Raw genomic sequence first — 23,679 nt, forward strand, 5'->3', positions numbered from 1 at the left:
TGCTGGGACACCCACGGACACACAGGCATCCCACCTCTATGCTGAATTTGGAGATGGTCTGCTGTTTAGAAGTAGTGCGTCTGTGTGAGATTGACAGTGGGGCAACGGAAAGCAATGCATGAATACCAGAATACACACTGAATTGGCACACAAAGGGTTAAGTGTGAGACATACGCTAGAAGCTTTCTGCAAAGTTGTCGCTTAGTACAATCATCAAACCCAGTGAACAATGCATATAACTAAATACATGTTGGTAAGTCCCCTTTACTCTAAAGATGGTTTAAATCCGAGGACATTTATTGTGCCTCAAAGCCATTCCTCATATGATTTCATTTAGACAGCGGAGACGATGACTTCTTGACTAGATAATTAGCAGACAAACTGAGAAGGTGGCTGCTGAGTTAGGGAGTTTTTACAGCCAAGAGTCAAGTGGGTAAATGTGAAAAACAAACCACAAAGAGAGTGTGTGCCAGAGTTCACCTACAGTACATCAACCCCCACTCTTTCTTTTCTCCCTCTCTCTTTTGTCAGATTGAACAAACCTCATTGCACGTCACTGAGACTAACGCTCAATACAAGGCAGTGCTGAACTCTGAATTTAATTTTAGGAGCCAATAATGTCTCTGGAGGCTGCAGATGCACTGTGTAGACACAACAGGCTCAGTAAATCAATCTGGGTTCAAAAGGTGGTAGGAAAGTCAGAGAGTTCATCGTGTTCATCCTTCCTTCGAAAGTTTGGAGTTTTCTGCTTGGTTTTCTGTTTGGACTAAATAACAAAGTTATTGGATAAATTGCCATGAAATTTTATGCAGCCACCCATGGCGTTTAGAGGGAGAATCCTACTGACGTTGGTGAACCCCTGACTTTAGCTCTAGCCCCACAATGAGCTTGTCATTTTTGTACTTTAATGAAATGCCTTGACAACTATAGGACAGGTTTCCATGATGGTGCCACACAAGGATGAATTGCAATAACTTTGGTGATAGCTTAACTTCCTCTAGTACAATTCCACCAGCTGTACATTTTGTTTGTATAGTAACAATTAACAAATATTTGAATGCTAATTTTGCTAACTTAGACGCAAAACAAGGTAAAAATGATACCTGCTTAGCATCAGCATGTTAGCATGTTTCATTAGCATTTCAATTGAAGCATCGCAGTGCATAAGTACAACCTTGCAGAGCAACTAGCATGACTATGGACTCTTGAAATAATTAAGGCTTTGTTGTTATTTGTCTGTTGCTCATCACGTGTTGACATTCATGGCCCAGTGAGATTTTTTCTGAAAAGCATTTTGTACATTTCATGACAAACCTTTGGCCTTTTAGAAGCTAATTTGTTAGATACAGAAGAGTAACTGGTGCAAAAGGAATAAAAACACAAAACAAAATAGATTTAAGCACATTAACTTCTTATACCCATATGAAAATAGCATTAATTATTGCAAACATTTTGCTTTTTTTGTCATAATAAAACAGACAAAAACAGTAACAGTTGTAAGTTGGCATAAAGAACGTGCGGGTAATGTTTTTTTTGGCCAATTATGGATCATTGGACACAAATATCATCACCAGCATGTTTCCACATGTTGTTACTAATGGAAATATAAAGGACACAACATTTTTTACATTTGCAATGTTTAGTTTTTTGCTGTCCTTTTAAGTGACTCTTGCTTTTCTTGCTTTTCGCTTCCTGTAATTGAAATGTCAAAAAAATTGTGGAATAATTTGTGTTGTGGAATAATAAAACAAATGCAGTGGGGGCCCTTAAAGAAACATAGGGGTTTATTTTCCCTCCTCCAAGAGTTTAAAAGGAATGTGATTGTTTCAATGGAAGAGAGACATGTCTTTATCAAAGAGAGAAAGAGACAGAGAAAAACAGATTAATGCTTCTACATGAGTATTGAGATGCATGACAGCAGTGCAGGTGTTGGCCCAAGCCCTTACACACACAACACAACACTCTTAGTCATACAAAACAGACACTTTTTTGACATAGAAGTTAAACACTGCATGATTCTGGGAGGACACAGAAGGTTTTGATCTTTTTTAAAACTTTCTTTGTCTTTCTTTCCATTTGAATCCACCCAGCCATCACCAACCTCATCTTGTTTGTAGTAAATTGTATAAAAAAAGTTAATCCAAAGAAAATGGCAGAGATAAATAAATAAGAAACATAGCGCGACGTCAGGTCACAGGTGCAACGCTATCACCTCGTATTCAGATAGCACCTTTTTCTTCACACCTGTAATGAGATTTTGAATTGCAACATATAATGTTTTTGTTCTCGTATCACATCTGTGTTATTCCAGTGTTTGCAATGAGTTAAATATAATTAAATACGATTAATGAGAGGACATCACTGTTTTTTCCGGAGCTAATAAATGATATCAGGCCATGGTACGGTAAATCTACACAGCTTTATCTTCCCAACACTGAGCCCCTCAGTTTGTGGAGAGACTGCTCATTTCAGTCAACATCACTTTTTGTTGCAGATTATTGTTTCTAAGATTATCTGATTAAAATACAACAGAATCTTCAATGACACAAAAGAGTAATGTCCATTTTTACGTCAATTTTTTCGCCCAGGTGTCCTTTGTCGTCCATCTGATTGTGGTTTTCAAAAAAGTCTTTCAGCAACAGACTTTTTAATTCAAACCCCATATAGACTCGGTTCTGTCAACATCTAAGTGCAGTTTATCTCTGTTGATATCAAAACAAGGTTTCAAGAAGAAATTGCACAATTGTCCACAGTTCTACAGCGATGCAGTTTCAGCACCCCACAGGTTCTGGACTTGAACACAATTTGTCAGTCTTCATACCAGCAACTGTCGTTGTAGAGGCAAGCAAATTTTCTTGACAAGGTCCACCTTCTATTTATATTCCATTTTCTTCTCATCCTCGTCTTACTCCACACAGGTGTAGTTACAGGTTCACCAGACAGTCATTAGTAGTGTTACGGAGGAGATCTCACAGGACGAGCAGGTTACTGACAAGTGAATAAGTACTTATATGAAGGGAGTCATTCTGCTTCACCTCTGGATCCACGAAATGAACCAAGTTCACTTGGTGTCCTGAGGGGGAAACATAGAAGACGTAATTTAAACTGCATAATCAGAAAATAGAAAAAATGACATTCAGTCATTCCAATCTAAATGGTTTATAAATGATTTCAGTTTATTCCTTATTATTTTTAATTATTAGTAAACTCACCTGGCTTTATTTTGCTTTACATTAGCATTGCTCTCATAGCTGCCTTGCTGATTCGTTTGCGATTCTTCCTAATCTTTTTCCTTGGACGGGCTGGGGGTCTGGGGCCTGCTGGAGCTGATGGCTGCTGTGTGGTAGTCGTTGATGTTGTCGCTGTTAAATAGGATTTATATCTTAGTAACATTACCAAAAATATGTGAATTTTTCTATTGTGGCTCTGTGTTATTGTGAAAATACTCAAGTTAAAAATGTACAATGGAACAACAGAGAAAACAACAATTATTTATGTTGTTTTCTAGCATTTTACTCCGACATGCTACTAAATGCTAGTATTCTCAATTTCGTTATTTTGATTAACCCAGAGTATAAAATAATGTCTCGTACCTGGTCCCTGTGTTGTTGTTTGCAGATGATGATGATGTTTACCATGCAGGTGATGTTGGCTCTCCGTTTCCTTTTCTTTCTGCCTTTCCTCCTCTTCTCGTTTCATCTGCTGCTGTCTCAAAATTTCCTTCTCTTGGTCCAGCCTCTTGTGGAGAAGTAGAAGCTCTTTCCTCTCCTGCTCCAGTTTTTCCTCCTCAATCTGTAATATTCTCACCTCCTCAGGAGTTTCATTGTCTCTCTGTCTCGCCTGTTCCCGAGGCTCTGGATTCGGCTCTTTAGTCGCTCGTAACCTGTTCCCAACTCTCTCACTGGGCGCCTTAGTAGGACTGGACTTGGCTTCAGGATTCTGATTAACAGGGTGAGAAGATCCACTTGTGTGGCTCTTTGAAAGTTTGGATTTGTCGTCTTGCCATAATGGACTGTGTGTTTGCATGCCTTCGTCTCTGCTACCGATTCCCTCTTTAACTTTCCCTTCAGTGCTGAGTAGCAGCCCCTCCCCACCTTCTACCAACTCTTTCTTTACCTCAACGTCAACATTATCCACTGAGGAAACAGTCTTGTTGCCATCTGAGATCCTCCCACTTGTCTTCTCAACATCCTCCAGATTTTCAGTTTGGTCTTTAGTCTCAAGGAGCCTGGTGGCATTATGCGCCCAATGTGGAGCAAAAAGGACAGCCTCTCCAGAGCGAGATGTGTCTTTCCCAGCCAGGCTGTACCCTTCTTCTGGCTGAGTGAAGGTGTCTCCTCTGGGGCTCCAGTGCTGCTCCAGGAGGTCCTCCAGGTTGGCCCTCTGGTTCTGCTTCAGTTCATCCCACTGATGGAGTTCATCTTTGGACTGCATCTTGACCTTTCCCAATGAAATAAAACAATATACAATTCAGCTAAATCTCAGATTAGCTCATTCATCCTACAAATGAAATGTACCAGTCACAAAGAGAGTAGATAGAAAATATAACTTATGTGTTCTAGACATTTGTTCACACAAAATTAGAGTTAGATATTTCAATATATTTATTATCCAATGGTAAAACATAAATCAAATCTATACTTTAAAATCAACCCTTTGGATTATTACTAAATTAAACAACAATAAAGCCATGCAAACCATACAAACTTTATTGTGAAGCAGGTAAAATAAGTGTTGAGGCATCGTAATATTGTGTACATGCTTAGAATACTCAGGTTTTAACTAAGGTTAAAGTTTGGTCAATATATACATACACAAATATTACTTCTAAAGCATTCAACCAGCAGAAGATGGCATGCAAAATAGAATTCATACCTGGCCGTTTTCTTGGCTGAGTGTGTGGTTTCGATGGTGGTGGTTATGCTGTCTGCGCGATGATTTTTTCTTTGGCACAGGAGGGCGAGGAGCCAGCTGACATCGGCATTCCACATGATCGACAACTGACACCACAGCTTTAGCGTAAGTGGGTCTTTTGTTGATGTACTCGATCTTCATGACCTGGAGAGGTTGGTTATAGTGGAGAATTCTGAGTATAACACAAACATAGCTCAGCCTTACATCTGTGTGTTTAGATTTTGTGTACTGTATGTTTCTGTGGTTTGTGGTTGTATACCTGCAAGTATCTGGTGTGCGTGACGACAGGGTTGCATTCCAGGCTCTTGGTGTTGCAGCAGCCAGAGCAGCGCTGCACCTCGACGCAGGGCGGCCATAGCAGGAAGTTAGCGTTGCTGCGGTCTAACATCGCCCTGGTGACCTCAACCACCTCTGTACGAACTTTGCACAGAGCCTGCTGAGCCGGCTGGGCATCTGAGGGACGAGATATGAGATATGAGTGTGAGAATGGATGGATTATGAAACAATGGGCTCCTGAGCACAGACAAAGTCTTTTTGTATCTGTTTTAGGCATTTTGCTTCTCTTTATGGTAATTCTGTATCTCTTTGAAGCTGTTTTCTGTCTCTTTGTGGTCATTTTGTGTCTTTATGTGGTCACTAATGTGTCTCTTCATAGTTGTTTTGCTGGTCTTTTGGTCATCTTGCATCTCTTTGTAGTTGCTCTGTGTTTCTTTGTGGTCATTTGGCGTCTCTTTCTGTGACATTTTGCAGGAAAACTCAGGGGGCCCCTGACCCTCTGGCCCCTTGGCCCCTGGGCCTCTGCCCAATAGGACTGTTCAGTAATCCATCCATCAGTGTGAGTATGACGGTTTGAACTTGTGTTAGCATTATTATTCAGCATTGTTAAAATTATAATTTTAATCTATTTGACTATTACGAGAAATATCCACGGACTTTAGCAAACCCCTTCCCTTTATGTAGGTGTTTGTTTAACCAATAAGTAAAATATCTAAATGTAATTGGGGCTAATCATGATTGGCTACAGAAGTCCAAGTTGCTAGGAGTTGAGCATGTGGCAAATATGAGATGCAAATATGAGATGCCTAATTACTTTGTACTTTGTGCTGACTCATTCATCCGTAGTGACCTGAAACAAGCAGGTAAAAATGAAACTTGTGCATTTCAAATGAGTAGATATGCCACAGCATCTTCTAACCAGACTTATTGTTAAGAAAGAAAATATTTGACATAGTTTACACGATGATTAATGTAGGGCCATTACTATCTCATCATGCTAGAGGGAATCCAACAAAATCACCCAGACTGTTGTAGATTGGTGTCCACTAATTCAGACATCTGCTTTATCATGATAGCGGGAAAAAAAGGTTAATGGGAAGAATTTTACCGTGTCACTAAAGCCATACTTGTCACATTAATCAACTCCCAGGAAGGCGGACTGAACACACCCGCACTCCACTAATGAGGATGGAGTACTTCTACATTCATGAGGAAAATCAGGAATCCTCCATGTCAGCACTACAACCTTCCATTAACCAATTAATGCGTATGAATACACACAGATGTATCCTAACAAAGCAGTACCATGAGCATGATCATTTTGAGATCCAAAGAAGAGCAGTGATGTCTCCATCTTTTATGATGTGCAATAAATTGACACCTTGGTTACAACAAAGATCCAGCCTTTCACATGACACTGTGTGGGAATAGAAAGGAAGGAGCGTGTTTAGCTCACCGAGGCTCCTTGGTAGTCTGTGACCTCCATTGGCTGCAGAATTCCCGTCCTCCTCATCTGAGACAAAACAATAGACAAACACAGCATTTGAATTATGTAAACTGATTTATGAATGGTGTGTTTTTTTATGTGGTGTATGTTTTATTCTAAGGCCCTCTAGCGCCCTCTGCATGTATAGAGACATAAAGAGGCCTTGCACGTGGACAGGGAAGGGAGAGACAAAGAGGGTGTGGGGGTAGCTAATGTGTGTGTGCTGATCATGCACATGCACATGAGAGAGAGAGAGAGAGAGACCTAAGTCATTGTTGCCATTGTTGTTATAATTCTTACTCTGTTTATTTTCATGTGTTTTGTGTTGCTAAGTTCTTGTTTTCTCTCAGCTCCTTGTTATAACTCCATTTGTTTGTCTGAGTTGGTTTTTATCACTCGTGATGTTTACTTATCACAATTAGGGTAGAAATGAAGCCACTGATTATTATGTCTTGTTAGTTTTCAATTTATCATTGCATGTATCATTTTGTCTGCATTTATGAGAAAAATATTGTTACATAAGTCAGTATATATAGTTTGTTGTCTGTGCATCAGTCATCGTTATTATTCATGCATTGTATATCTAGAGTGCTGCGTTTGCTTGATTTCAAAACATTTTGCACTTTATTTTGAAAGGATACTCATAAGCATGACAGCCCCTATACAGAGTCTGATCTAAGCGTATTATCAACAGTAATATCAGAATGCGCTGGTCTTTACCTACGGAGTCAGTGAGCAGCAGCAGCTGAAGGTCCTCTATGGAGGAGATGGGGCTGTTCCTAACCAGCTCCACCAGGGCTGCAGGCAGAGGCTCCCCCTGAAACACACAAGTATTTACAAATTCATATACGAGACCACAGAAACAAGAAACATAACTCTGGACTGTTTTAGAACATGAATATGGGAAAAGACACATAAGCATTTGGAAAGATTTTCAGCAGTGCACGTGATAAGAATAGGTACTTTCCCACCCTGTATTCATCCTGCATTAGACATTACAGAGTTCTCCAAACAATTCCTCTGAGGAAATGGAGTAGCACAGCAGCACGTCTGCAACAACCGCTTCACAAGTGTTTCAGTGTGTGTGTATCTGCTTGACTGAGGCACAATAGGTCTCAAATTGACAGGTATTAGGATACAAAGACTAATATAGTTTAAGTTTGTAATGCTCTCTGGGGGTTGCAAGATTTGTTTACGTCAGTGAATTCTGACTGTTTGAGAAAAACAAAAAAAATGCTTTTGCAATTTTTTTGTATGCGATTACACCTCAAATCGTAATGGTACAAAATTACTGATTGGGCCTTTATACATCGTCTATGCTGACTTGTTATTTTTATAGAAAACTGGAAGACAATAGGGTTTTAAGCATGGAAGTTACAAATAATAAGGAAGTTCTCAATTCATTTCTTTTGTTTTTTCTTTGTTGTAATAAAAGGATAAGAAAACACTAGCTTCGTACTTAAGAATTATGCATTTGATTGAATATTTCCATACCATCACACCAAGAAACAGCTCTCCATTGTGATTCTATGGACTGACTGTGGGTTTAACCCCCCCGGTCATTACTGGGCAAGAGAGCTGAGAGGGTGAGGGGGTATTAACCAAAGCAGACACACAATGGTCACTAAGAGCAGGGTGAATGACTATTGGCGTTGTGTCTTCTCATCTGCTAACATTTAGGGGTCAAAGGAGCCAGGAAGGAGTCAGGAAGTGGGGGAAGGAGTGATATGGGGAGGAGGAGAGAAGGGAGGTGCATCTGAAAAAAAGAGGGATAATAGATGAATAAAAAGACGGGTTAACGTGGACAAGGATCAGACATGGGTCGAGACACTTCCTCACATCGGTTTAAATGCTGTGGATGTGCTTAATTTTCTTTGTCATCACACGGTGAGACTAAAGAAGTTAAGGTGATCTCAAGGGAGAAAATGTGATTAAAATAGTTATATATAGTATAATAGTTAAATATGATGTTATTATGCAAGTCCAGTCCAGTACACTGTGTGTGCGGTAACATTCAGGTTCTGGAGCATATAATGAATCCCAATGGGAAGCAGGTTTTAGCCAGAGGAAGCATCCATCCATGCGTGGACATGTATTCTCATCCTGTCCGTACTATACGCCATTGACTTTCCTCCATTGTTGGTTGGCTTTTTCAGAGTCAAACTGCTCAGCGGGGGGAAATGCCTGCTGTATTACACTTACATCTCTGCTGCGGAGATGTCGATGCCCCCTAAGGAGTCATCATGATGATTTTCTTCCCTTCGCCAAACGTCTCGAACCAGACTGCTTGGCTAATTGTGTGTGAGATGTTAATTATAGGATGTGTGCCTTTTGTTCACAGTGGTGCCTGCTGCCATGACGATTTGTGTCTAAGCAGGAAATACTGAATAAACACTTTGGTTCCGATAAACAAAACAGATGTAAACTCCACAGACAGAGTGTGTAAACACACATTGATAATGTTCAATGTACAACTATGGGATGAAGATTATGATACGTTCAATGTATCAAGATATTGAAAACATTACTTTTAAGGGGAATTTCTTATGACCTGTACTCAGGTATACAGGAGCATGAAGGGACGATATCAGTGAGCAACAGCAGAACTCTTTTCATTATGAGAGAGACAGCTGTAAGACAAATGTTGGCCTACTGTCAATCTACTGCAAACCAGAAGACTTTTAGCAGTAACACTTCTTAGAAACTAAGGATGGGACAATCTGCAATAAAAAAACACTCACAATAAGTTGATGCTAAATTGAATTATCGGTATAATTATGAATATCCTCATCAGTGATTTGAAAAAGCTTTCTAGCTCTCTATCACGGTACAGAATCCAACAATAGAGCTTGATTTTAAAAATACACACATCATCATGTAAGAAACAACAGACTCACACAATGTTTTTAGATTTTTTTAAAGTGATTTAAGATTACCCTATTTAATTTTTTTTTTCCACTTAAGATATTTAATATGTTTGTTTTTCGCTAAAAAGTATGGTATAAGGTTAAGTCATTCCAGTATGTTTAGTGACATTTTAAGAGCTTGAAGCATATTGTGATGATAATCTGAATTTTATCGTGAATTGCAATTATATTGGCCAGGACAATTATCACTATTTTCATATTGTTTCATTATAAACTTGATTGTAGGACCAAACTGCTCCTTAGATGGTCGGACCATAAGGTTCCTCTTTTACTATCATAAGATTTCAGGTTTTCCTGTATACTTTTTGTCTTTTTACAGGGTTCAGTTAACATGAGCGTCTGCTAAATGACTGTAATGTAATGTAATGTAATGTAATGAGCTCCCATACCCTGAAGGTGCCTTGGACACATTGAGGAATGCCAGGTTCAGGCAGCGGCTGCAGTGGGCAGGGGAGGATAGGGAACATCTAATCGTACATAATTAGGGGGTCGAGTGTGCTGCCGGCGCAGCAGCAGCGCACGTGTGAGGTTTCATATGTAGTCACTGAAACGGCGCCTACACGTGCGCTGGAATGTGTGTATAAATGTGACTTTAATTAATTCCGTTGTCATCATTTAAATCTGAGTTGGAAAGGCGCCTGATGCAATTAAAGATAATGATGATTCTGTGTAAGCTAGGAGTGAATGTTTGGATTCCTCTCTGGTGGTCCATGCACTTCATGTATAAGCCCACTTTTAAATTATCACTCAGTCTACATTTAGTCAATGTATCTTCATTCTCTTAAGTTTATGCTCTTTTTATAAGGGATGTGATTGAACCCTGCATACAGACTCCATCATTTCACAGCTGCCATACCATAACTTTAACATTAGACATGGGGAATTCCTGGCTGTATACCTCAAAGCCTTTGCAACTTTCTCCCTCAAAAACACTTGTCCCGTCAAATTTGAGTTCTCTTTTACATGTGGTGCCTTCAGAGGCCGTAAAATGAAACGACGGGTTGATGACAGGAATTTAAAGTCATCCATCATAGTTGTGCTTCACCCTTAATCTATCTTTACTGTATGTGAAGTAGTCACGGTGATGGTAGATTACATGCGTACACCAAATTGTAAAGGTTTAGCGCATGAAAGGAGGAATAAAAGCCTCAAGACACCAGTTCACATTCTGCAGAAAACCTGCTTGGATTTTTCCCTTCTTTATTATAGATTTTTTCTTTCATTAAAAGCTATACTTTTTCAACATGTGCAGAAGTCCTGGGTGCAATATCAAATGACTAACCCCTCCTTCTGTCTGAATGAAAAAGAGCAAACTCAGTTGTGCCCTCTTGTTTGACTTGTTTAAATGTCCACTTCCAATGACTGACTTGTTAACTGTGTGTGTTTTGACCCCATTTAGTTTAACAAGTGGCTGACACTGGTGTTTCACTGTGGATATGAATCCTCTGGGTTGCAAACACAGATGGAATCTGAACGGCGGCAGAAATACAGATACAATCTGATTCAATGTGCATCTCAACCTTCTTCTATAGCTAGTCAAGAGGCAAAATGTTTTTTAATTAACGTGATGTCAGTTAAGCCTCACTTGACCTCAACAAGACCCTCAGTTAAGTTTTGTCTTCCTGTTTGACCTCAACAGACGGTCAGACTATCCTGCATCCATATGTCACTATTGCCTGCCCACTTAATCTACTGCAGATTTCTATGAAAATCGAGCAGCTGTGGTGAAGAAAATTGCCGTCAGTGGAAAACAACACTAAGTATAATTTTCAGCTGAAAACGCGATGGGGTTCTGCATCTATTTCAATGTAATGTATTTTAGGACACCAGTGATTTACAATGTGTTAATGCATGACACATATCAAACATGTCAAAGTCAGAGAGAGAGAGAAAAGAATGTGTCACTGCAACTGTGTGCTCTCTCCTGGTTGTCTAACTAACATCTGGCCTCTACAGTGTGATGCTCTGCTCACTGACTCATTTATGGACTCAACATCTGGAGCAGCATCCATGGATGCACCCCCTCACCACGTGGGGCATCCAGCTGTGAAAGCGCCCATCATGGCTAACGAGGCTCGTCACCCACAGGAGGACGACCTCTGCGTGCGTGCCCCTGGGCATCCATACATAGCGCCATTTAATGGGAGGAATAACAGTTATTTACTGCGAGGATCCCACCCCTCGAAAAAAGCAATAAGAGAAGGACTGGATTTTATTATAAGACAAGTATAAAGCAGGTGCACTAAGTTTTTAGAAAATACACTCCTGGATGTGATTGTCATGTTTGTCTATGTGTTGTGTTTCTAAGGAAGAACGGGGCGGCTGTGGCGTAGTGGAGAGCAAGGTAGTTCTCCATTCAGAGGGTCGGTGGTTCAATACCCGGCTTTGGCAGTCGATGTGTCCTTGGGCAAGACACTTAACCCCAAGTTGCTCCCGAAGGCTTGCCATCGGTGTGGACTGGATGTTGCATGAATGTTAGTTAGAGTCTGATGGTGGCACCTTGCATGGTAGCCTGTCATCAGTGTGTGAATGGGTGAATGATATGTAATATACTACTGACTGTAAGTCGCTTTGGATAAAAGCGTCTGCTAAATGACTGTAATGTAATGTAAAGAACACTATGCTCTTGACGCATAAATGTGTACTTGAATTAGGCTCAAAAAGAGAATAAAATAGCCCCCAATAGGATTATATGTGATAAAAAAAAAAAGTTCAATGTTACAAGCATATATTACAGTATTCTTCTTCAGTTTGAAATAATTATTATGAAATAGTTGCTACACTCTCACATAAATAAGGGATTTGAACACAAGGCCATAATAAGTTTTTATTTGCCAGCATGCTTTAACAGCTTTATTCTGTCATTGCCCGTGTAACACTTTTCCAATAAAACTGACATGGTGCTTCATGTTAGGATGATATTTGGTATAATATAATATAATATAATATAATATAATATAATATAATATAATATAATATAATATAAGGACTTAGGTACTTCTCTAAATGTCCGTCCAACTGTGAGAGCTCGCAGACTCACCTCGGCCACGCCAAACCGCAGACACGCCGCCAGCAACGCGAGCAGCAGCTGTACCCACGAGCTCATCTTGCTGCCCAGCCTCGAGCCACTTCGACGGACCGGGCATTTATGGAAGCGCGAGAGGTCCCTCTCTCCTCAGCACTGCGCGCGGGGAGGGACGGCGGCTCGCACTGCAGAGCTGCGCGCGCGTAGACGGTCCGTCCACACTGTCGTTTCTCCGGTAGAGATTATCCGGAGAAGAGAGGAGGAAGAAAGCGCTTAAAAATTTAAAAAAAAAAAAAAAAAGGATCTCCACTGAATTGGATGAATAATAAACCTCCAAGTTTTAATTTCAGGGCGCTTGGTCTCCAAAGTGATGTTTAGTCTTCTTCTTTTTTTTAGTCCACCTTGCGCAAAAGTGTGCGTTTTTTGGCTAAAAGCGCAATAGGTTACATTTAATCAACGACATTTCCAAGTCACAAACTTCACAAGACAAAACTATCCAGGACACTCAGAGAGTGAGGAAAGTTTCAATTATTCCCAGGATGTCCAGATTTCTTTAAAATACAATATATCCAATTGTGTTCTCTTGTCAAGGGGTCTCTTTAACCGTGACGCGTCAAAAAAAGTCCAGCTCTCACGCTGAACGTCTAAAAACGTCGCAGGTCAGCTCGCTTTGCGGGTCTTCTTCTTCCAAGGAGTCTTATCACTATGCAAAAGTCTGTGTGGCTCGGTGCGCCTCAGCCCTGGACCTGCCTGATTACGCAGCGGTGGTGATGGTGATGATGGTGGTGGTGGTGGTGGTGTGGTGAGGGGAAGAGCACATTTCCAAGAGTCTCTCTCCCGCCCCCTGCCTGAAGAATGGGTGATAGTCTGCGCACAAAGAGGCGACACCAGTCCACAAACGACCGCCTCACACCAGACCCTCAGCCATAGTTCCTCCGCCGTGAATCATTTATGCCGATATTCCTGAGGCTGGGCCAAGCCCTGCGGGTTTGTCTCTTGATCCGAATTATTTTTCTGCCACATGATCTGGTTTGAAATGTTAGTATTATTAACCCTGAGGGTGTAAAAATATCAACATAGAGTCAGTCCATATGATTAGTGGGCCTAAATTAACACTTCAGTGGTCTTCTCAGCTATTGCATTTAGGTTACAGTTTGAGGTACTGAACTTGAATATTTCCACCTAATGTTACTTTATCTACTACACTATAACCTCTACAAACACAAAGTTAACAAACTACAATAGTAAAATGCTAGTTCCACATTAATGAATCTGTATTAATAATCCAATAATATGTGATCATTTAACACTTTTTGTCTGCAGGCCAACTACTTTATGTATACCTTAAGTACATTAATGCACTTGAACCATAAAGGAGTACTTTCCTATTGTAGCATTGATAGTTTTATTACTATTGGTAGATCTGAGTGGACAACCCCCATGTTATAATTGTATTCTAGAGTGTAACAGATGCCACATTGACAAATGATTAAAAACCACAACAGGTAACGGTTAACAACTTTATATAACTGTCTAGAAAAAAATAATTTATGAACAGTATGAAACTTAGCCATGTAAACCCTTTAGTATTTATGTGACCTTTCGCCTAAAAGTTTAAGATGTATGAGATACTGGTTTTGAGAATGAGTGTATACAAAAGATGCTTTAAGCAGAGTTGTCACTTATGAATAACCCATGACCCTAAATTCAGCCTATTGCATAACAGACCTTTATGCAGCTACTATTGCTGGAGAGGTCACGGGGATAGTTGCCATGCCAACTGACTCCTCTTGTTACCTCAGCATCACGGCTAGCCGGGCTATCAGGAAACAAAAGGTGTTTCTAAATATCACAGGAGTTATTCTCAGACTCCTGACCTTTGACGGTCACCCAATGTTTAGGGAACATTTTTGAACAATGTCTGACGGTGACTTTGCACGTTTAAACTCAGCCGACCCAGGCCCGAAAATAGTATATCAGCCCGCCAACCTCGTGGACCTATAGTGATACGTGACCTGGGGGAAAGAGCAAGAACGTTTTTATCATTAGACACAAACATTTGAAAAGGTGAAGCGCTGTAGAGAACAAAGCTGCTCATTTGATTCATACATTGTTTCTGAGTGAAGGAATTTGAGACAGATTCTCAAACATCAGTGTAGGGCAGCCATGAACAAAGTCCCTACACTCAGTAAAAAGTATTTTCTTCCAGTTCAATCATGGCCCGGTGAATAATAGGATGCCATTGTTTTCCTAACAAGAGTCAATGGAGGAAACAGCATGAGCTATGGAGCTATATTTACACTCCGTTTCATATTCGCACATTTGGTCAAGGCCACTGTACTAACAATTGTGACTTAGGACACCGGTTTAATGCAGCACTGAGGAAACAGTAGTGATTCAAAGTGAAACGGTCAAATTGAACAAAAAATCGTTTTTTAAATATAGATTTAAAAAATAGCTTATGTTCCCTTTCGTTTTCAGTCTAAAGTTCCAAAGATATTTACAATGTTTGAAAGTCAAAATACTTTTTAAAACATTTGCGCTCTTTTAAAAATGTACTTTTTTTTTTTTACTAATGGAAGTCTGTAGACATGATCATGGTGAGTAAAATATGGGCTTGATCTGCATCACTAGTATTATAATGTAACCAGGGGCTGAGTTTAACTATCAGAAAAGACAGTTACAATTAAGTGGTTTTGTTAATGTTCTTCCTCTTTCCGATGCTATTTGTGTTGCCAGTTTTACGACCCTGTACACCTCAAAACATATTTTATATTATACTTCCACGTGTGTGTGGTGTGTTGGGTTTCTAACGAGATACGAGGAGGAAGAGGAGGAGGAGCAGGTTCTTGACTAGAGGTAGGGATTTTCCCACCAGGACCTTCATCCGTCTCACACCATAGCTGACTCGCTCTCACAGACACACACTCACACATGCTCACACCTGTGACTCTAACATCTCACCACAATCCCAAGATAGAGAAGGCCAGCCATCATTTTCTAAAGAGGCGACAACTTAACAAGAAACATTTATAGAAATACTGTACATGCACCCGTGCTTATAGCTCAGTAGTGTGTGTGAGTGTTTTTTTGTGATGTTTTATGTGTGTGTGCGTACAGACATGTGTGCACACATTTATCTTAGGAAAGTTACATTCTTATGCATGCATGCAAATACACTCTTGCATGTGCACACGCATACACCCAAATGTACCCACAAAATATGCACAGACTCCAGCATCCACACTTGTTAAAGCACTGTTGTGTGGAACAGATCACACCCCCTCAAATATTGGCTCACATACACTCACATACACACACACACACACACACACACACACACACACACACACACACACACACACACACACACACACACACACACACACTCAGGCTCACTGTCCCGAGCTGACAACCGATTTCAGGAGGACAGAGGCCTCTCTATGCTTAATAACTGAGTGAGAAATGACAGTACTCGCTCAAATATTTAAGAGCTTTTCAGAAGATCCGGAGAGGGTCACAGCACCCTGAACTAATCTCCCGTTGAACAATGATGCCATTTGATTTCATGCGTTTTTTCCACCGTTGGCTGAGAAGCTTCTGCGGTTAATTTGACGCAGTAATCGCATAGTTGGGTCCTCTCCCCCCCCCACCCCACACAGTCAGCTTCTCTAGATGAAAAACATGAATGTACTGTATTTGTGTTGCACAAAAGCGCCATGGGTTTGTGCACGTGTGTGCGCAGAGGTGCACTTCTGGCTGCTGTCACATGCATCAGAGTAAAGAGGGGAGACAATTGACCCTCGATTAGTCGCAGGGATAGTCTCTCTCCGGCGCGTGTGTCTCGGAGATAATAGAGGATCATGTCGACCAAATGGACTAATGGGAAGTCATTAGCTGGCCCCTCGAAGCCTCGGGTATGACCACTCACCCCGGCTCTCAGGTTTCCCAATCCCAGGAGGAGGAATGTGGCTGAATCAGATCAAAAGATAAAAACAGGGGTAGATTCAGGTGCAGAGACCCGTGGCTGATTTATTCACATTCAGCAAGAGCACAAGTACCCCAAAAAACATACTCTCTGAACAGTCACATCATAGCAATAATCCATCTTAGATGTGGGGCTTTTTATAGTGATTGACCAATGATCAGCTTGTCAGAGTCAAAGCAGCTGAAAGCCTTTATGTCTCAGCAGGGATCTGTCACCAGCATCTAACGAATGGGTCTGAATGAGAGAGACTGACAGGGAGGAATTGTTGGAATGCACTCTACTGAGACAAGAACGGAGAGAGAGGACGGTATGGAGGAAAGAAAGACAGACAGACGGAGAGACACACTGAGATATGCAAAGTGGCAGAATAGATTGAAAACTAGGAAAGACAAAAACAAATCAAATCTATGTAGAAAAGTGTTGGGGAATCCATTCAGTCGGTTTGTCTCAGAGTGCTTCTGGATGAGAGCTAACAGTAGTCCATCTGATGTTTGTAGTCTGCTGTTTCAACCGAGGCTGATTTACAGCCATGTTACTCTCACAGCTGATATGGACTCAGCCTGCATCCTTTACAAGTCTGTATTCTCCATCATGTTTTAAGTGGAACAACAAATAGAGATTTTGTGAAGTGCAAATGGGATACCTAAACTTTAGCAACTCATTGCTACTCATGCTTTTGCAGCACTGACTTTTAATGGGAGTCAAAACTGATCCATGGGTGATCAAAGAAAATAGCCAAAGCTTGTCCTCTAATGCATGTTATATAAGTTCGGATGTATTTCTCCAATGGCAGGTTTATGGGCGTAGATTCTGATTGTAATTTTCCCAATGTAACCAACTTAATTCTTTACGCTTTCTTCAAGCTTTGCCAAAATTGGGAGTATGTCAACATCTCTTTTCTAAATTAGGTTTTTATTTCTGTTGGATGAGCATACTGCTGACGCTAACAGATAACGGAGAGGATGGACCACACCACGCTGCGGAGCATAAACACCTCCATGAGGAATGCCTGGTTTTGTTCAGCTCAGAGAGGCTGTATACAACAGCATTCCTCTGCCAGCCTCCCCTCCCTGTCCCGGTTCACAGGGGGACTTCCCTGCTCTCTACTGTACTGAAACTACTCTGATGAATTCCATGTAGGCCTACTATTGTAATAATAATTATATCTGTGTCATTAATATAGCCATGCACAGGGTCCTAATGATTCACCTCGGTCTGACCTTTATCCTTAACATACTGTACATATGCCAACTTGTCAATCATCCACATTTATCAGCACGGAGCCAACTTATTGGCTACTCGATCTATTCCAAAGGCCACATAGCAGTAAAAGATAAAAAATGCAAGCATCAGTACATACTTAACAAGCAAGAGGTAGTTTGCAAAACGCAACAAGGTGTCTTTCGAATCAATTTTTATTTTGTGATCAGCTTTATCCACTAATTTACATATTCAGCATATTTGTTTTTAGCCAAGCTAGAGGCTCCACCACTTTGGTCCAGAATGAAATATCTGTACAACTATTGGATGGATTAGCATTGCATTTCATACAGGCATTCATGGTCTTATCAAGATTAATTGTAAAGAACGTGAGCAATCCCACAACTTTTCATTTGGCTCATCAGCTCAAAACAACTTGAATAATCTGGTGTCCTTATTGGTAAAATGTAAACATACAAGATTGATAAACCAAGATGGTGACCACATTAAACATAACGCTTGCTAAAAGTTAGCTGGGCCGGTTCAACCAAAAGGCCAACGAGGCAGTTGTCCTGGGGCCCAAGACCTCTAAAGGGCCCAACACACAAGCATATTATCCGGTTCACTTGACATATCCGCTAATGCTGTTTGCTGGTTGTTTGTAGCCTATACTCACACAGTGCGACTGCAGCTCACCATGCCTGCAGCCTCATGGAGCTGCTAGCATAGCTTTAAGACCAGAGTTATGTTTTTGTTAACTCTGTTTTTAATGAGTTCATGTTTGTACCCTATAAGAAACAACAGACAGCTAGTACACCAGACACAAATTTGTAAAAAAATAAATAATAATTAAATATATTCACAAAAATATCTTTTAAAAAAATGATGTGTGTGTGTGTGTGTGTGTGTGTGTGTGTGTGTGTGTGTGTGTGTGTGTATATATATATATATATATATATATATGTTTTACAATTATGTGGATGGCGACACACCACCTGAAGCTCAACCTGGACAAAACCGAGCTACTGTTCCTCCCGGGGAAGGGCTGCCCGCACCGAGACCTGTCCATCACCATTGATGATGCCGTAGTGACGCCAACTCGGACTGTGAGGAATCTGGGTGTGACCCTGGACGACCAACTGTCGTTCTCAGCAAACATTGCATCGGTCACACGCTCCTGCAGATTCCTCCTCTACAACATCAGGAGGATTCGCCCCTTCCTCACTGAGGAGACGGCGCAGGTGCTCATCCAGGCTCTGGTCATCTCCCGCCTGGACTACTGCAACTCACTACTTGCCGGAGCCCCGGCGTCGGCCATCAGACCTCTGGAGCTTGTCCAGAAAGCTGCAGCACGTCTGGTGTTCAATCGCCCCAAGTTCTCTCACACAACTTCCCTTCTCCGTTCTCTACACTGGCTCCCTGTAAGAGCTCGCATCCAGTTTAAGACTCTGGTGCTAGCCTACAGGGCAGTGAAAGGAACAGCTCCTTCCTATCTCCAGGCCATGGTCAAGCCCTACACCCCCGCCCGACCACTTCGCTCTGCTGCCTCGGGGCGACTGGTTGCCCCGTCGCTCAGAGGTCCCTGCGGCCGATCCACCCGGTCACAGCTTTTTTCTGTCCTGGCCCCTCAGTGGTGGAATGAACTCCCCACCGACGTCAGGACAGCAGAGTCACTGCCCATCTTTCGGCGCAGGCTGAAAACTCACCTCTTCAAGAAGTACTACCCTGAGCCTTCCTCGTAGCACTTATTGCATTCGTATTAGTTGTTGCACTTACTGTATTCGTATCAGTTCGCTGCACTTATTGAATTCGTATTTGTTTACTGCACTTATCCTATTCGTAGTAGTCTGTAGCACTTATTATATTCGTATTAGTCCGTTGCAATTATTGTTTTCGTAGTAATTTGCTTCTGCACTATACTTTTGCTCTGGTTTATGCTTTAAGATGCTTGTTTAAGAAAGGAGATGCACTTATGACTTCTGGTGACTAGTAGTTCTCTTGAATACCTATGTTGAATACACTTCCTGTAAGTCGCTTTGGATAAAAGCGTCTGCTAAATGACTGTAATGTAATGTAATGTAATGTAATGTGCTTGTGTCTTGATGGTAGTATTTAGTTTATTAGTTTCTGTATTACAAAGCTATTTAGCCTTCACTTTACCGACAGCCTTTAGAGCAAAGGGAGAAGAAAGGACAGTCAAGCGTGTGAGGGAGTAAAGGGGGACAGCCTGTCAGACAGACAAAAAGGTGGCCGGGAGTCATCACATAACAAAATTAGAAATAGAGAGGGAGGAGACAGGATCACAGGTGAATTTGTAACGGTCAATCTAAAAATGCCTACATGAACTTTGTTTCTCTCCATTACTTTTTCTGCTAAGCTGCTGAGCCTCCTCCCAGTCATTCCTGTTTACAAGGTTGCTTCCTGATGACGTTGTACTGTGTGTGTCATGGTCCGTCATCTGGTATTCCTCTCAGAGAGCAGCACCACTGTGTCTGTGTGTATGTTTATGGATTGATACTGTCCTTATTGATCCTGAGCTTTTTACATAGATTTCAGATAGACTCCCCTCTTTCCTTCCTCTGATTGAGGATCCCTAACATCAATCCTTTGGTGATCACTTTTCTTAACCTGTGGGCCTCAGCTGTAATGTCTATATGTTACACATCCTGGTTTAGAGGACATGACATTGTTCTCTGACTTTATGAAATGACTAATTTGAAATTGTTGATTTAGCTGTCATAACCTGACCCCTGAGCCAAAACAAAAATGGGAAGTGGACGCGGAAATGCCAGCAAATTTAAAGTTTCTATTTTGATAAAGGAAATACACCCAAAAAAAATTGTTGAGAAGTGTAATTGTTTGCAAAAGGAGCAAAGAAGTGTCTTGGCATGTGTTGAATACAGAATATGTGATGTGTGGAGGTTTTGTTTAAAGGCACCTTCAATGGAGTAACGAAAGTAAAGAAACGACTAAAGCAGCTCACTGAATAATTAGTAAAGTAGTGTAATCACTTTTTCTGGGAACAAAATAAAATTCAATTAAAATTTGTATACCACCATATAATACAGAAGCAATTCAGAGTGCTTCACATAAAAACAGCAAAAACTCAAAAAATGTGCACAAAAACAGAGCCACCCAATCATATATAAATACACATAAAAATACATAAACATTCACATGTACAAACAAACTCACTGTACTAATATGGAGTGTTCATTTAAGAAAATGCTCGAATAAAAAGGAAGGTCTTTAGTGAGTAATTGATTACATTTATGAAATAACTTGCCGCACACTGTTTATTGGATTTAATGTGTTCCATTGTGCTGTTTTTGCTGTTTTTGTATCTATTGTTATCACACCTGCATGGTTGTCTGAAATATCTGTTCTGCTATGGTATTTCACTTGTTTTTCTTGCTTTATATTTAAGGCCAAAAAACGCATTTGAAATTTACTGATGGATGTTCATTTGTAGAATTTGCCTTAATTTTATCAGTAGACATAATTCTATCATTACACAGTAGACATACTGACACAGCTATTCACTTTTTTAGAGACATAAAAACTTGGTATTAACTCTGCAGGAGGGTCAGAGGGGAAACATTTCTGTTAAGTCTCTTAAATGGAAAATAAAGACACCAAAGATCCACTGAAAAAGACATTAATTTATTTATTTTTTTAAAGGTCAGGAGGCGGCAGGTAATTAATGTGACACACCCACGCTTGACACCTTTGTAATTTGGTAGCACTGCTCTTTTTTGTTATGCCATGCAGCTGCTTCACCGAAAGTTGAAAATCCTTAGAGCGCCGTAAATTACACAGATGTCAAGTCCTCCGCACAGATTATTGGAAGGCTTTTTAAAACGTGAGTGTGCGCACACCTGCATTCACAACCACATGTATAATGTGCTGCACAGACAGGCACGTTCACACACACATATATACTGTAAGCGCGCACACCTAGCCGTTACTGCAGTCCACACACACTGCAACAAACGCAGTCTCTGCACTGTGTCCTTCTACGGTAGCTCACACACACTCAGTGAGACGTTTGAATACTTTGGTTGAGCCGAGGACCCTGTAATCAAAGCGAACAATTAAGACAGGTCCAGACAGCACAGGAGTGGTGCACAGTGAATACCTAACTGCATCCGAAAAAACCTTAAATATCTATGCCGTACCTGCTTATTACATTATGAAGGTAATTACTTATCCAATGGATTTGGGGGGTGGCTAGGGGAGAGGGGAGAAGGATAAAAGCGAGCGATGTTGCCACTTTCCAGCTAGGTGACTGGAGGTAGAAAAACAGGGAATTCTGGGTAAGCAAAGATAAAGAAAGGGAGGAGAATATACTCTCACACAAGCTTAATTTATATATAAAAACGTGTCTGATACCACAACTTTAAAACTAATGCTGGGGATATTTTCATTTGTCATTTAATTTTTGTCACATAGAATTGGTCCAATGAGAAATTTGCTGCTGGAAGTATCCAATATATCATGCAATGAGGACATGTTCAGAGCAGGTAGGCACAGTGCAGGTGGGGGGGGGGCAGCTTTTGAATAAAAAGGTTTAACAAGGGAGGAGAGGAAATGAGAGGAGTGGTGCTAAATGAGAGGGTGAGAGCTAGGCCTTAGTTGTTAAAGAGCTAGGGAGAGTGGAAACGGGGAAATCCAGGCTTTACCTCCCAGAAGACAGCAGCGGTAGGGGAGGAGAAGGGGAGAATGGGGGAGCTGGGAGCTGGGAGCTGGGACTGACTCTCGAATGCCAACCAGGGTCGTTGAGTACATAAGCGCTTGGCGTCTGCTGCACCAGCGATCTCCCGTCCCCTCCTACTCCAAATACAATGAAAATTGTGTCTGAAAACAATGCCATCTGGAGAGACAGAGTGGGAAGAAACTTTGGAGTGGCCCGGTTCAGCTGCGTGGCAGCCAGGGAACTGTGTCGAGGATGTGATGTCTGGATAAAACAGAGCAGGGCCTCTGTGTGCATGTTGCTTAGGAAGGGCCAGTCTATGGTGTGTGTGTCTGTGTTACTTTGTGTCAGTCCGTCTGAGTGAACAAAAATTATTTGTATCACAATAACAGTTTTTTTCTTGTATAGTATTGTTTGTGTCCTGAAACAAACCTGTATTTTCAAAGTCTGCTTTCAGGGCAGAAAGGCGTTGGTATTCTGTTTTCATTCCTCAACCAGCTACTTCCATCCCTGTTTGAGTGCAACATACGAATGTCTTCCAGGAGAGACTGCCTGAAAATGTGATATTTTCAACCGTTATTGCCTCCCTCTCTCAGCTATAAACACTTTTGCCTCCAAACACATTGTGGGAACCCATTCTTATTGAGCATACCACCTTAAAGACATTTGCACATGCTAAGGTCCTCCACTTTCTGAAACAGTGACTGTCGACAGCTGGATGTGTGTAACTTAATTCAGTCCACTTTATGTTCAGATAATGTCAGTTAGTTACCTTTCTTTTATTGTTTGTACTATACTGTATGCTATATTCAACTTCCGATGTTGTATACTAACATGCGCTACAAATATACGCCTTTTTGCTTTCTTGTCGAAAGTTAGCGCCTAAGATTGATACCATTCTCATATTTCTACGTTAAATACAAGGCTACAGCCAGCAGCTGGTTAGCTTAGCTCATCATAAAGTAATGGTTTCTCAAACTCTTTCTGTAATTTACTCCTTCGGAAGAAGAAAAATGCCTTTTCAATAATAAATGAATGGCACTTTGATAATGAAATCTATATAATATGGGTTTCAATGAGAAATAAAGCCGGTGGGGCGTTAGTTTACCACAAGCACAAACGCTTGAACAAATTGCACTATGGTCTGCCCAGATGTAGGTAACTTGTTCT

General features: G+C 41.0%; 1 protein-coding gene across 1 annotated transcript; it reads right to left on the reverse strand.

Moving 5' to 3' along the window:
• Window positions 1-1,003: 1,003 nt before the first annotated feature.
• Window positions 1,004-13,377, reverse strand: pdgfbb (platelet-derived growth factor beta polypeptide b). Its single transcript, XM_054607752.1, has 8 exons — window positions 12,644-13,377; window positions 7,397-7,493; window positions 6,647-6,703; window positions 5,174-5,367; window positions 4,876-5,058; window positions 3,594-4,440; window positions 3,213-3,362; window positions 1,004-3,073 (listed from the first exon to the last, which is right to left on the reverse strand). The coding sequence occupies exons 1-7, from the start codon at window positions 12,707-12,709 to the stop codon at window positions 3,229-3,231; spliced, it is 1,578 nt and encodes a 525-aa protein (XP_054463727.1). The 5' UTR covers window positions 12,710-13,377; the 3' UTR covers window positions 1,004-3,073; window positions 3,213-3,228.
• Window positions 13,378-23,679: the final 10,302 nt, after the last annotated feature.

This window comes from Anoplopoma fimbria, chromosome 11 (assembly GCF_027596085.1).
Source record: "Anoplopoma fimbria isolate UVic2021 breed Golden Eagle Sablefish chromosome 11, Afim_UVic_2022, whole genome shotgun sequence".
NCBI classification, from domain to species: Eukaryota; Metazoa; Chordata; class Actinopteri; order Perciformes; family Anoplopomatidae; genus Anoplopoma; species Anoplopoma fimbria.

Bases quoted from the DNA above. Each gene is read 5' to 3' on its own strand.
- pdgfbb (XM_054607752.1), bottom strand. From the start codon at position 12,709: ATGAGCTCGTGGGTACAGCTGCTGCTCGCGTTGCTGGCGGCGTGTCTG. The intron at 4,441-4,875 runs GTATGAATTCTA...TCATTGGGAAAG, and splicing joins TCAGCCAAGAAAACGGCCAG to GTCAAGATGCAGTCCAAAGA. The intron at 3,363-3,593 runs GTACGAGACATT...CCTATTTAACAG, and splicing joins AACAACAACACAGGGACCAG to CGACAACATCAACGACTACC.